The 15,384-nt window shown below is 41.4% G+C and overlaps 1 protein-coding gene across 1 annotated transcript; it reads left to right on the forward strand.

The window, feature by feature from the left end:
* Nucleotides 1-1,415: 1,415 nt before the first annotated feature.
* On the forward strand, nt 1,416-14,963 carry si:dkey-183c6.7 (urea transporter 1). The gene is made up of 8 exons (XM_053416717.1): nt 1,416-1,536; nt 1,959-2,148; nt 2,650-2,778; nt 3,647-3,836; nt 7,419-7,566; nt 13,447-13,578; nt 14,349-14,398; nt 14,781-14,963. The coding sequence occupies exons 1-8, from the start codon at nt 1,416-1,418 to the stop codon at nt 14,961-14,963; spliced, it is 1,143 nt and encodes a 380-aa protein (XP_053272692.1).
* The last annotated feature ends 421 nt before the right edge of the window (nt 14,964-15,384 follow it).

Below are 15,384 nucleotides of genomic sequence, written 5' to 3' on the forward strand. Positions count from 1 at the left end.
GTGTGCAGTCTTGATGCAAAACTGTTTAACTGACAGTGGTGACGTTTATTTTCCCTCTGAGCAAATTTATATAAGTGGTGTCAGGATTCAGTGACACACAGGTAGAACATGCTGTGTACTGCACTCTATGGTTCCAGCCTCTAATTGGGTAGTGTTTATGCTTCCACTGACCTTCACCCTGCGTTGCAATCATTCTGGAATGGAACGATAAGACGAGACGAGGCGTGAGTCTGTGGACTTTGCCTGAACAAAACTAGATGAAAAGTAACTGTTCAACGTTTACCTGCATCTCTTCTCCCCATCACAGCCCAGTTTGCACAGTGTGAGACTGATGGAAGGAGCCAAGGAGCAGTTACAGACAGAGGGAGGTGGATGTGTTTATTGAAGCAAATAAAAGATGAATAGAATGAGAGGGAAAGAGGAAGTGAGGGGTGGAGAAGGGGGGGTTCTTGAATGGCAGAGCAATTGCCACCTGCAAAAACAAGGTTTTTGAACCCCTGCTGCACCGGCTCAGAGTGATACAATTTTCTCCCTGTGATGTTATCCGACTGTTGTCTTCGCCTGCTGCACATTGAGCCTGCTAATGCATGTGCTCCCTAACTAAAATACACTCATTTACAGAAATGCACTTTTCCAAGAGTAAGTGACATTATATTTTATATGGATCATTAAGTGAGTTGTAGGTGTAACTTGAAAAATATGAAAATTGGTAACTGGAGCTGTAGTTGCAGGTTCTGTATACACGCAAGTGAAAAAACTATAAGGCAGAAATACTTTACATGCAGATGCAGTGAAAACGATGCCAACGGCGAGTTTAACATAAAATAAGTAGTTCTCTGAAGTTAAAAAATAATTTGTTTCGACAATGCTTTCAGAGAAGCACAGCTAACTGGATTGTATTTTAAACTCTTTGGAAAAACCTGATTTAACATGAAAAAAGGGCTAATGGCTTTACAAATGAAGGAAAGACAAATACCTGTGCTCTTAACATTGGTTAAGGAGATGTCAGAGTGGTGCTGACAGAAAACACAGAAAGACTGGACAGGGATATCAAGGTGATTGAGAAATGTAGAAACAGAGGAGGGACGGACCATCTGCCTCTCTTTGACCAGTCCTGACAGGGTTGGACTTTTTTTCTTCTGTCAAAGGCCGGTCAAAATGTAAATATGTTACCCGGTTCCACAGTTAATATACCACCTCCCTTAAACCTCACCAGCGGAGGAGAGAAGGAGTGGGGGAAAGGGGACGAGACATGACTGAAAAGGAAGGGGAGAAAGAAACGGGAACAGAGCATAGGGGGGAGTGAAAAGAACATGAAGAGCCGACAAAGTGAAGAAAAGCTTTGTTTTTGCAGCATTACTACAACATATTTATAACGTTTACAGCGGTGTGGTGCAGCGCCTGCTGTGATTAGGATGCAAACCAAAACCGAGGTAGAGGAGGCCAGCAGGAGACGGGCCAGACCCTGCCGTTGTGTGTTGGACACTCTGCTGTTATGCACTGGGGATATGGAGCACGTGGATGAGCAAATGAAGGGTAAAAAAAACTCCTGCATCCTGAAAGTTTTGCTTTCTTCTTATATTGAAATATTTATTTTAATATATCTTATATGATGGATAGTATGTCCATAATAGAAAGGGGGTTTTCAGAAATGCATAATTCATTGAGTCTTTCCATAATATGACTGATGTCACCGAACTTTTTTGAAAACACTGGAAATGCATCAAAGTGCTAGGTTTACAGGAATAGATTACTTCCATTAAGATATGCAGACGCACTAATCGAACAGCTGTCACAGTGAATGCTTCTGCATGTAAAATATCATCAGTAAACTATTTTACAAAACCCTGACAGGGCATCAGGAAATCTGACTGAGAAACAAGTTTGGTGCCTTTTAGTAACTAATAACATAAAAAAGGAAACAGTAAAAAACTAAATATGTCCCTCCTGTCCTTTAGAAAAGCCATTTGTGCTGCAGCTGGCCGTGTGGGGCCTGAGAGGGGTGACCAGAGTGATTCTGGCCAACAACCCACTGAGTGGTGCTCTCATCCTGGCTGCACTGTACTGGGCTTCCCCCTGGCAGGGCCTGCTGGGAACTCTGGGTATACTGGCCTCAACGCTAACAGCTGTTATCATGGGACAAGACAGGTGGAGGCATATGAACAACCGCACAGAAATGATACATAAGCTCAGAAATCAGTTGGTTATTCTGTATGTACATACTGTAGGTAATGAACATTACTTGTCTGTGGCTTGGAATCTTGCCCTGTAACACAAGACTATAATTTACGACCAATGTTGATTGGGACTTCTACTTAAAATGAATGAGAATAACAGCTCCATGATGGACAGCACTGTGTTCACCCACACCCACCAAACAGCAAGTCTTAATTCAGGACCTGTCCCAATATTTATGCCACAAAAAGAACTATATGCTTATTTGCAACCTTTAAAATCTTAAAAAAAATAATTGCAGCCGTACTGGGACCGTTAATGTTTTACGTCTGACAAGTTGAATGTGTTAAATGTGACCGTAGGACCCTTTCCTGATAAAACTGAACAGTTGGTTTATAGAGGGCTCATGAAATTGTTGCATTCTTTTGTCTTTAAATGCAAGATGTATTTGTGATGTGTGTGTTTAATGTGTAGTGCTGAGGTGTCAGGAGGTCTCCATGGCTTTAACGGCATGTTAGTGTCTCTGCTGATGGGAGTGTTTAGCTCGGCTGGAGACTGGTACTGGTGGCTTCTGCTGCCTGTCTGCTTGTGTTCGGCGACCTGGTGAGACACACCATACACACACACCAGACACCACAAACAAACACACACACACACACACACACACACAGAGAGTCCAATGCAGTCCTGGTCGTCTTTATAGGGCCAATATTGTAGTTATACAATTTGTGTGTGTTTTATTTGGAGTGTTGTGTATCTGGATCTAAATCGGTCTGTGTAATCAAGTATTAATTGTGTAAATGATCCACAAATGCGTCTTGAAATTTTTAAATGTGTACAGGAATCCGCAAATAATGTGTGATCAGAATCTGTGTGAGCGTAACCAGAAATCCAAATGTTTTGGGATTTGAACATGTGTAGACAAATCAGCAAATGTGCGCGTAGTATTGTGAATGTGTCAATAAATCTTTAATGCAGGCTTAGATATTTGTGACTGAACAATCTCTGTTTTAAGCTATAACTCAGGGGGGTCTTGCAACTGGCTGTTGTTTTAGTCATGGTCTCTGCTATACCTCTGCCGTGGAATATCTGCAAATGCGTTGCTAGATTTGTCTAAATTTTTTTTTACCCCGGGCTGAAGTATGGCAAGCAAGGCAAAATCTGCATGCTTTTAGAAAGGGAATGATTACCATCATGATTGAAGAGGAATGAAAACAACAAGTCATACATCTGAGCATTTTCCCAAAGGTGATAGTTTTGCACTGTTTTAGTAGCAGTGTAGTTTTTCTCTTTTCGTTATAATATTTACCAGGCAGTATATTATATATAATACAATTAAGAATCACTCTCTCCTCTAAGGAAACCAAAATACACAACTGCTAATGTAAAGGCTAATATTTTCTATCAGAAAATTGTATTTCAAGACTATGATCAGTGTCCCCACACTTTTGTCCTCCTTCCCTTTCCTCAGTGTCTTTCTGTACAGTGGTCTCACCTCACTGTTGGTCCACTGGGACTTACCTGTGGCTGTGTTTCCATTCAACACCGTCATCATCCTCTACCTCCTTTGTACGGGCCCGAACAATCCCTATTTTCCTCACCACCCGGCTGTGCCACCAGGGGTGCTGCAACCGAATGGCACCAATGTCATTGCAGTCGAGGTAAGGGAGCGACTTAACTTGGATCTGTGGAGGATGAGCTACTGGAACGCTTTGCTGAGCGATTTTAAAGGGGCCTTGTGTGATGTCATCCCTCTAGAAGCCTTTCACAGAAAACAAGTGCGTCATGCGGCCCTTTGCTGCATGTTTCCCCTCTCTCTCCGCCTTTCACCTTTAAGTAACCAAAAATATCTTTGAAAAACAAAACACTGCATCAGGATGTTTCTGCACATCCTTTTTTTTTAAATCAGCTTTTTCTGGAATTTTATAATGGGTGTCCATTGCTCCTGTCACCAAGCAACAGAGCTGCAGTTGGACACAATGAGAATGTTTTAATGCCCCTTTGGGTTTTCAACCAGTGAACCGTTGATTAAAAGCCTGATACTCAATCATCAGATATCCTGTTGATATACATGTATGTAATATACATTGGACTGCAGAAGAGTCAGGTTCAAACTTTCAGACACTTTTAATCTTTGGATTCAAAGTGCAGTTAAACCGTGCACATATGGAACCAGAGCACTGACAACTTTGTTATGATACTTGTGGCCATGTCTGGGTTGTTAGGATTCAGTGCAGATCAAGGCCAGACAGATTTGAATGCCTCTTAAAATGCAGTATACCTTCCGCACAGTGACAGTTTAATAGTGCCATGAGTCTGAGCCATCAGGAAACTCTAGGAGCCAATAGGAAGCAGCTGAAACATGCAGCCAAGGGCACATCATTTTATGAATACATGATTTGTTAGTTGAGTGCTCACTTTCAGTGGGCAACAATGCACAATTTCCACAAAAACCCACTCGGTGTGAGCCATTTGCATCAATAAATATCAAATGTATATATGCTTTAAATTGAATTAAAATAATCCGTATTGTTTTGCAGATTGCCGACATTTTTAATTTCATGGGATACAAGTCACTGCAGCAAAGGTCATCACATTTGAACCAAATCCAGGTTCTTCTGTGAATGAACAAAATAACTATTCTTCATAAGATAATGTTTGGTTTGAAACTGCAACATTCATATTCACTTTACATTCTGTCATTTAGCATCATATTTACAGTATATAATCAGATCTCAACAGCATTTTGTCAGATGATGGCTTCAACAGCTTGAGAGCTTCTGTCTTTAAGTGATGTGTTCTCTCTATTTTATCCTCTTTACTTTTCAAAGTATCTGATCAGACTGGAGGGAAAACACACTTTGCATTATTTCCCGATCAGCATTCCAACAGGAGGGCATCTGTCACAGGGACATTTGCAGTGATATTTACACAGCGGCGACCCGTCCTGTCACGTGAAGAGAGAAGCACTTGTGGTTCATCAGTCGTCTCGAAGCGAAATGTTAGCCGTCACAGACGATATAGTGAAGCAGGAATACAGAGAAAAACCAAGCTGGAGCAAGGCCAGACTCATCCTGCCATGTTGCAGCCCAGTCTCCAGAGTGAACAAGCAACTGATCGGAGCACAGTCTGCATAAGATCAGCCGGCTATGACTCACCAGTTACTTAGCAACAGTCACTGTTGGAGCTCCTGTTATGAAATTATAATCAGCCCAAACTGTTTTAATTAACAATCCTTCTGTTGATTGAAACTCTTCGTCGAGCTGCAGCTTTGGCATTTGAGACACTGTGTTTGTTACATTTCGTTCACTTCCTGCGGACTGAGATTTTGTAGAACTGAGACGGACGTGGTAGCTCCGATTTAAACATCATGAGCGTTGGTCCGATTTCCAGGAAGGATAAATTGAATGGAACCTTTTTTTATAGGCATCGAAACAAGGAGATAAAAAAAAATATATATAGCAGTAAGACCTCGGGGCCAATTATCGTATGCTACTAAAAGTCTGGATGATTGGAATGCAAGCTGTTGCAGAGTGCGCCTCGAAAAGAAAGTCGTGACTTGTGAAATGCTCTTGCCCTGAGCTGCTTCTCATGGATCCTGACTCCCACCACCCGCTGCAGGTGGCTTTTGATCTCTGCGAGGCAGAACGAAGAATTTATATTCTTCTTTCTTTTGTCTGGAAACAGGCAGAACGAGTTATGTGGTCTGAATCAGGAAAAGCTTTGTCTTCTTCCAAATGCACGTTAACAGAAATATTTCCCATTTGTATTTTGGTTTATGTTCTGACAGCTGATGACATGGAACAAAACAAAACCACACTCTCTGATGCAGAGATACACCAGGATTGTAATCCATAGTGACGTGTGCACTTTGCCACTACTCAGAGCGCAAATTAATGAATAACAGAGATTGATTCTGTTCGTGTGCTTATTTCTCCACCTTTTTTTGACGTGGGTTAACCCACAGAACTTTAGTAAGTTAGTTAAGGATCATTCAAGGCACTGGCTCGTAAAAAACTGCTGTTTCAGACATGGCAGTGAACTGCATTCTTCTTCTTTTTTTAAATGTCTTAACCAGTACTGTTTTATAGATGCAAGGCAAATGATGTTGGGCCTTGGTGGAGCGGTCCACTCTACTGAGGACTTCTAGTTTTTAACAAACATTAGTAATTACTTTCCTCAACTTTCAGCCCTCTTCCTCTATTTCAGAGTTTCATTTTCTCTGTCTTTCTTTTTAATATTCCTCACATTCTGTCTCCCACCTTGTAAATAAGGTTTCTGTCATTTTATAGTTTTCTCTCAGTTGTGACTTTGGAGATTTAAAAATTCCAAATCCTGCTTTTTTATCTCTCCGATTTCCCTCTCTCCATTATCAGGCAATTTCTTGGCTCTATGCTAATCTCCTTCTCCTTCGCCCACTTTCTCCATCTTCCGTCATCTGTCTTTTTTATTTCATTCTTCTCCTTCCTCGTAGCTCAATTTACAATACATAACCATATAATCACATTTTCTAGGACATGATAGGTCTTTTCTTAGTCCTTGTGAAACAATCTCTCCCCATTGTTCACCTCTGTCTTTCATTCTATATTTGTTATATTTAGTCTTTATTTTCCCCCTCTTAAATCCCATTTTTTTCTTTTCAATTGCACTCCTTCCTCCACCCATCATCATTTCTTCCTTTCCTCTCTCCTCCTCTCGTCTTTTCTATGCTTCTCTCCAGAGATGGTGATGACGTCAGTCCTATTTATATTTAATGTCTTCAGCTTTCTCTCTGCTGAGGAGGGGGCTCTGGCTGCACCGCCACAGCAACTATACTCCACAGATGCGCACATGTACCCACATAGAATGACATGTGCGTGCATCTTTTTGTTGCATATTCTATATACATTTTGGGGTTGCTGTGGCCCAGTAGGTAGAGAGGGTGGTCCACTAACTAGTGGGCAGTTCGATCCCATGCTGCCTGTGCTTGGCTGAACCCTGAATCGCCCCTGTCAGCTCCTATAGTGGGTGATGCATGATAGAAAAGACGACTGCACATAGTCAATGCTGCTAAACCCGTACATGAACAACAAGTCTACAACTGTGCACAGTGTCAGCTAGCCCAGGAGTCCACGAAAGCCTTGGTCTACAGTCATTTGTTGAATGCAGCCTCAGAATTTTTTTTTTTTATCATCTGTGCAATATTCCTCATAATGGTGTAAACAAACCCCCCCATCTTCTCACTCCCTCTTTTGACCACACAGGTGTTGTATGGCATCCCTCTTGGTGTGGGTCAGATCTTTGCCTGTGACGCGATGGGACCCTCCCTTCTCATCCTGGGAGCCGTTGTGCTCTACTCCCCGCTGTTGGCCGCCCATGCTCTGCTGGGATCAGCAGTCGGCACGCTGGCTGGTGAGTCTCAATCTCTGTGTGGGGGTGGGAGCTGGTAAAGTGGTGGAATGTTACTGGAGTCATTTTTACAGGTCATAACGTAGCACAAGCCTGTTTACATTTTCACATTTTCACACAGTTTTACAAAGATTGTAAACCTGACCTCTTAACCTGGCTATGTGTGTTTGACAAATCAGGGCTGAAAATAAACACTGAGGTTAAATCATTGTCTATTTGCCTCCCTCATTCAGTGTCAGCATTGCTCTGTATAACACTCGGTTTAAGGTATCAGTACTTAAATGAGAAATATTACTACTCATCCTGTCACAATAGTGTCCCTGAGGCTCTTATCGCCAAAATCTCTCTGAACATCTTGATCTGTGTTTTCTACGCGTGTGGCATCCTTTTTTTATGCAGAGATATTGCTTTTCTTGAAATGTTGTGTATGTTGCGTGTAAGAAATGTCATCAGTAGCCCCGGGAGGTGCAGGAGATTTTGTTGAGGTTAAAATCGTGTAAGGTTTAAGAATCAGACTGGCCATAAGACCAAACTGCACTAGCGATGATAAATATCAAACTGAAAACAAGCTGCTCCAAAAAACACACTATTTAGCCAGGGTGCGGCTGGCCCCTGAAGAACACAGCCCTGTGGCTATGTATGTCTATTGCATCCTCTTTATGTATACAGACAGAGAGAGAGACAATGCTTATATCTGCTGCTACAAGTACAATGCAGTGCCCCAAAATACTGTGTGTGTGTATGTGTGTAGTTTTGAGTCATACTGTAAAAAAAATTGAGAAAAGTTTGTACATAAACACACACTTGCAATTTACACCAATGCAATAAGGGGCAGGAACAGAGACACACACATTACTGCTGTAATAATGAACAGTGTGACAAAGTGATCAAAGAGATTCGGCTGGAATGAGATCGTGTAGGCAACAGAGCTCAAAGCAATCAATTTGCATATGAGCAAATATACCAAATAGAGTCTCTATAGCTACCATTTATGCATTGTCTTGTTGGCAACATTGTTTTTTCTTACATCGCATCCATTCATCCCTATTTCATCTTTTCTCCAGCAACATTTCTTCAACACATGGTTTAACATAAACAAAATCTCTTGTGGCGTATATTGAGCTGAAAAAAATCCTCTTCATTTCTTACATCTGGGTGCATTGTGAATCAGGGTTCAACTAGAAGCAATGTTCCATTTAATATTCAGCTTTTATCCTTTTTAACTAATTCCAAGGGATGAGAGCACATTACACACAGTCTTATTCCTCTTTTGTAGTTGCCTTGGAGTTTAAGAAATAATTTTAGGATTTTACTGTGACTTTGGATGTCTTAAGCATAAGGCTGGTAATGGGCTGTATTTGGATTTCTCTCAAAAGATTCCATAATAAGACCAAATGATTTGCACCTTTAAAATGTGCATTGTCTAAAAATTATTACAAGTGCACTAATAAGTCCCACAGTTGCACACAAAAGACTTCACTTCGATGATGTTTACCTGATTTGCTAATATTATCAAATAGTCTATTTATAATCCTTTTTACATGTTACAGAGCATAGTCTGATTAAGACATTACACTCAAGCCCAGAGTATAGTAGTCAATCACTGCTAGAGACTATTTTATGAATTAACATTGGAATATTGCTTTCCATGTAAAGTGTCAAATAAGACATAGTCACACCCAGGAATATGACAGAAGCAATGAGTTGCACAGGTTAGTGGTGAAGCTAGCTTGCAGTGACAATGACCTACTTGAACCACAAGTGGGCAGTAAATCCCGAAAAGACACTATGTTCTTTAACACTTAAGACAAGTCCTGCCCCGGCTCTGCCTTTTATTGTCCCCCCACTCTGATGAACAGCCCTTCTTTCTACATCTCTCTCTCTCTCTCTCTCTCTCTCTCTCTCTCTCTCTCTCTCTCTCTCTCTCTCTCTCTCTCTCTCTCTCTCTCTCTCCCTCCCTCTCTCTCTCTCTCTCTCTCTCTCTCTCTCTCTCTCTCTCTCTTCTTTAATCCTTTCATTGTATCCTCCTTCAATACTCCTCATCAGTCTTTTTACTTTCATCAATCTCTCCAGTTTCTCCTTCGATGCCCATGGAATGCTCAGGATAACGAGATACTTGTTTTTCTTACAGGAGAGAGAAGGCTAGTGTGCGTGTTGATAACTGACAAGAATTAATGACTGTGGACTAAACCCCACCCTCAATCAGTGATTGTCCAATCAGCTAAGCAACAGTAACCAGGCATGTTGTAGCCTTGGATTTCTTCACATGCTGTAAGGATTTGCATGTGGCTCTAATCTTTTGAAGGATGTCTTTGGTCGTTACCTTCTCACGTCAAAGTTTATAAAAATGTATAGTATTTTTGTCATAATAATGTAAACTAATATTTGGCTAATTAGCTAACAAGCCTCAAAAACAAATCGGCATTAAACATTAAAGCATCAGCTGAGTTTTCACTGTTTACCATCTGTTAGCAGGGGCACGGCAAATGTGTGATCTGTGCATCCCTGTCAAACGACAGTGGAAACTTCTCTAGCTCTCTGTGTGTGGTCTGTCGCCTTCATCACCATAAGGCATACTTTGCTTGTGAGAAGGAACAGCTATGAAGGAGAGATAAAGCGGCATGGGTCGGTCTCAGAAAAGTGTGAGGCCATATTTAGAGCTGCCACTCATACCTTTTGTGGTGTAAACGTATTCCCATAAGGGGGTTTGTGTAGGAGGGGGATCGCAGGCTGTATGTAGGCCAGAGCCTCCTTCCTCTGCTGCGTACATGTTGCAGGAGAATAACTGTAGAAACGCGTCAAAGTGGGTTGAGAAGAAGAAAGACAGTCTGAGAAGTCAGCTGGGTTTCACTGTTCAATTTATGTTGTTTATGTAGTTGGCACCTGGGTCGGTTAGCAGTTATTCAATAATAAAGTCCATAAAATATCTGACAGACTTTTGTTTATCTGCTCCAAGCACATCTTGATTCAGTGAAGTTATACAGACAGTGAGTGAATCACATCCTGTGAGTTTTGGATGATGAGAAAAATTCAAATGAATGACGTTACTGTGACTCGTAGATTTACTTAAGTTCATGTTATAATTAGCAAATGTTACTATGCCAACACACAATACCAGGAGCATACATCTTTCCTCCTAAGTCCTGGTTCTATTATTACTGCATGCATGGTGGTACACTTTAGCACATAAGAAAGGATTTCACTTCTTCAAAAGAGCAGTGATCTTATTGATAGAACGTAAACGATAGACGGATAAAATACTAACATATCATTTATAGCACATGATGTGACTAAAACCATTTTAAGTGTTGACAAAGAAAGAGACTAATACGACATCTGAGATAAGGCTGACAGCAAAACAGATGTTGCTGTAAATACGCCCACACACACACAGAGAGAGCAGGACGACCGTTACACTGAAACCACAGTTCATTTCAGTTTCCTTCATTTAGTCTGCAGCCAGTCATTTTGGTCAGATGGGAGAGGAGAGATTCAGTTTGACATGATGAGAGCTCACTGACTCATTCTGTTAGCATAGACAACAACACACTGGTAGTGAGACTCATACACAGAGTCGAAAAACGGTGAAACAAACATTTTTTAATATCCTTTTGGGCCTCCCTCCTAAATTGCATTCAGCCTTCAGTGACATTTTAATGTGAGGAAGTAACGAGGAGACCAGGGGGGGAGTGGTGAAGAAGAGGGGGAGCAAGGAATGGAGCGAGGGAAGTGCTGTGAGGGCGAGGAAGATAATCAGGTGTGGAATTAGAAAGAGAAAAGACGAGAGTAGTGGGAGCCTTGGCGTTTACAGACCAACTGCAGGAGTGGGGAGCTGGGAATGAGGGACGAATAAAAAGAGAGTGGATGGCCGAGTAGCCCAGCAGACACACGGAGGGAGGAGGCAGCCTTGGGGTGTGGTCAGTCTGCTTGAGGACCAGACTGCTAAACTGCAGCCCACAATATCTGGTAATAAGGAAATCAATCACAGCCCCGCCTGAGGATCAGGTAACTGCAGAAGAGCTCCCAGAATTTACAGCTAATGCAGATGAACCCAGATGAAAATCCTGCAGCAGGAGACTCAGGGTGGAGCGGCTGCAGCTTTGGACAGTGTGAAAGCATCACAAAATTGTAACACAACATTTGGTGATTGTCAACAAAGAGGAAATAAGAAAGCACAGGGAGTAAATGATAATCCCCTCTAATACTCCCATTAGCACATTCAGCTCTCTGCATGTAAATAATACAGTACATAGCCAGAGCAAGGGGAGGTCACTGTTCTCTGCAGTCAGGCGGTGTTCAGTAATTTTTTATGATGGTGCTCTCACTCAAGAAGGTAAAATATAACATTTCTGCTGCAGGGTCCTTGCTCCTACAAACACATATATATCAATGAAAGGGTCAGTAAGCAGGTGTAAAATAAAATTCTCCTCTCAGATGAACAGTGGGAATAGATTTTGAACATGGGTGTGGCTACAGGGCTGATGGCCTCTGCATAGACACACACACACACATGCAGGTTTGTCTCTTGTGGCTTCGTGTGCTGCATATGTTTAAAATTGTTGTGGAGCGGCATTGCTGAATGAAGCTACACAAAGTGTAAATAAGGGCTAGTGAATAAATTGTGCAAATCAGAATGTTATATATCTTTAAAAAGCATCACTGGCATCGAAACGTTAAAAGATGAGGTTCAACTCAAACTCAGTAGACAAAAAAAAAAAAAATATATATATGTACTTTGAAGAAAGAGGTTGCGTTTTCACCCTCGTGAATTTGTTGGTTACTATCTTTGTTTGTTTCTTTGATTACAAAAAATGACAACTAAATTGGACAAAACTTGAAAGGTGGGGAAGAAGATTTTCTTTTCAAAGAAATTATAAAATAAACAGGCATTTTTAGAAGTTGGGTATCAATGAAATCCCATATAACATAACCTAAACACATGCCCCCCAATGAAAATATGGGCTGTAAACCTACAACTCCAACCAGTTTGTAGCTGAGATGATGGGGGTGCAGTAATGTCTCAACCTTCTTTGACATGTAGCACATCCAAGAGCTTTTAAAGAATTTTGATGCCTCTCCAGATGTGGCGGAGGTCTGCACTCCACGGATTCCCCTTATATATATATCTATATATATATGTTACCATTCTGATTTTAGTTTTGATTAAGTTTGTTTGCATTTTCAGCTGAACTGAAGCTTTGTCCTCCTGATGTAGTTGAGACTTAATGGTTATGGTCTGGGACATGTGGGTTTGGGCACAGTGCAGCTGCTGCTGAAGGCCAGAAGAGAAAGGGTCAGTGCCTCAGGCCTTGCAGAGATTTATGTGGGTCATTATGGCTCCTGTGCAGTCTTCAGCATCACTGTGTGGTGTTGTGTTGGTGGTTTAAGGGGGCACTGACCCAGTGTTCATCCACCTACTCAAGATTTATTATTGAGAAGGTGTTATTAGAACATAAAATCATTTATTTCACTGGGGACTTGCAAGGTCTTTATTATTTCTTCCTCTCGGTCCAGCGCCACTTACCATCATAATGTGGCAACTGGATGAACACACACGCGTCTCTTCCAAACTGGAAAAAATCATTAATTAAAAGAAAAGCAGACATTTTGACAATTGTACATTGTATTCTGTAAACACTGTTAATCAGAACGACCAAGGACCTGGAAGTAACAGAATGATGCTTTGTTTTGATGTTTGGATTCTATGGTAAAATGGTGCAATAGACAAAGAAAATCAAGAAATGTCCTTATTAGGCTTGAAACAAATGAAATGCACCACTAAAGGATCCTATATAACAGGATGTGTCTACCACCACCGCTAGGGTGATTCTAGTACTGCAGATTCAGCAGGACATGATTATGATGTGTGTCTGTGTTTGGCAGGTTTATCCATGGCGGTGAGTCATGCTTCTCTGTACTCGGGTCTGTCTGGGTTTAATGGAGCTTTGGGCTGCATGGCTGTTGGAGGATTCTTCACCTTCAGCTGGACGACCCACCTCTTCTCCATTGCCAGCGGTGACAAAAAAAAAAACTGACACAAACATACCCCCACACAGTTGCTATTATATATTGTTTCAAGCACTTAACATCAGTATTAGTGACCTTACTTCAACTCCATAGTTTACTTGACCATACTTCCTATATTTATTATCTGGCTTAGGTGAGTCAATGTGTGTGCATATCAACTTTGTTGTAAGCAATTCGTTCAAATATATTTGAATATTGTGTGTGTCTTCCATTTTCATAGCAAAACAATGGCTTGTTCTTAAATCAGGGGTTGCCTCCTTCTGAGGACGCGGTCTACTCTTGAGGGCCGCCTAGACCGAACCAAAATGAGACTTTGTCATCAATCAACCTGCTGTGACGCAGTAGGTCATCAAATGGAGCCATTGAAGGATGCAGCCCCTGAGTGAAGACACGCAGCTAATGTAACATTACTGACTTATAGGTAAAGCTGACAGTGAGCGCCCTCTGCTGGATCACAAGGCAAACTACTTCAGATACTCGGATTGCGCTTCTAGATCATCTATTTTGATTTCGTTCTGGTTATAACAATTTGAATTGAAACTTTCCCCCCATGTTTAATGAATTAATATTGGAATTTCAAATAAAAAGGAACATCCCCCCCAGTCAAATTAATTGAATATTCAAAAATGTCACTGCATCAGAACTCTTGAATCAATCCCACTCTCAGATTTTTCTTTTGAAGGAGGTAAGGATGTTTTTATTTGGGGGAAGTGTGTGAAGAATAAATTAGGTGTAAATTAATTCTCTTCTGCCTTCAGCCTTCCTCTCTGCATATGCTGACATCGCTCTGGGAAACCTGCTGGGAACTGTAAGTACACACATCTCACAAACAAAGCTGCCACTGGGAGGCCTTGGATATTCTCAGTTGTAGCTTGAGATTTTATTGGGTTTTGTATACTCGGTAGAAAAGCAATCTTGCAGAACAATGTCAACCATTCAATTCAACTGTTTGAACTTAACTATATGTGGGTGATGCCCTCTGAGCTGAATGTCTGCTGCACCTTTGACTGTGATGTCCAAGTGGAATATTTGAATGCCTCTGTGCTGGCGATGCCCAGTGGCCGGGGGGTTTTCATGTTATTAGAATTTCCATCCTACTCTTGTGAACCTGATATCTCAAGAATAACATACTGTATTGTCTTCTTGAGCCGTTTGTGTCACTTCATTCATTCCCCTCTCTCCCTGCCTAGGTGGGTCTCCCAGCATGCAGTTGGGCAGCTACTCTGACAGCTACATTAATGTTGTTGCTGACTGGCAGTTTAGCAGCATACAGCATGCCTATTGAAAAGGTCAAGGCCCCTGAACACAACCTGAACTCTGGCCGCCGCCAGTGGACAGCTGGGAACACCCTAGAAAGAGACAGCATTGTGTAGTGTGAGAACACACACACATACACCCACACACAGACACACACAAACCTAAACTTATCAGTGATAATTAATTCTGTTTTACAGAATTTGTTCCATAACATTTACAAGAAGTAATAGTGACATTATGGCTGCATTTCAAAAAGTAAATTTTTCTTAGTAACCTTCCAACTGAGTGAAATGACGCAAAAGTATTTCAGCGGCCGGCATATTAAGAGCTGTTCCGATTCTCTAAATGATAAGGAAAGACACCATAACATATGTCAACACTATGAGGAATCCCTCACTCTTCTGTTTGTCCTGATGGTGGCAGTACAGTGCCAGGAATAAAATGTTTATGAAGTATTTTAAAGTTGTTGCACCTCCTTATTCAAACAAAAACAACCTCTATTAAATGTGTCAAGTTTTCCACCATGTTTTGTTCATG

This window comes from Pleuronectes platessa, chromosome 23, assembly GCF_947347685.1.
Source record: "Pleuronectes platessa chromosome 23, fPlePla1.1, whole genome shotgun sequence".
Classification (NCBI taxonomy): domain Eukaryota; kingdom Metazoa; phylum Chordata; class Actinopteri; order Pleuronectiformes; family Pleuronectidae; genus Pleuronectes; species Pleuronectes platessa.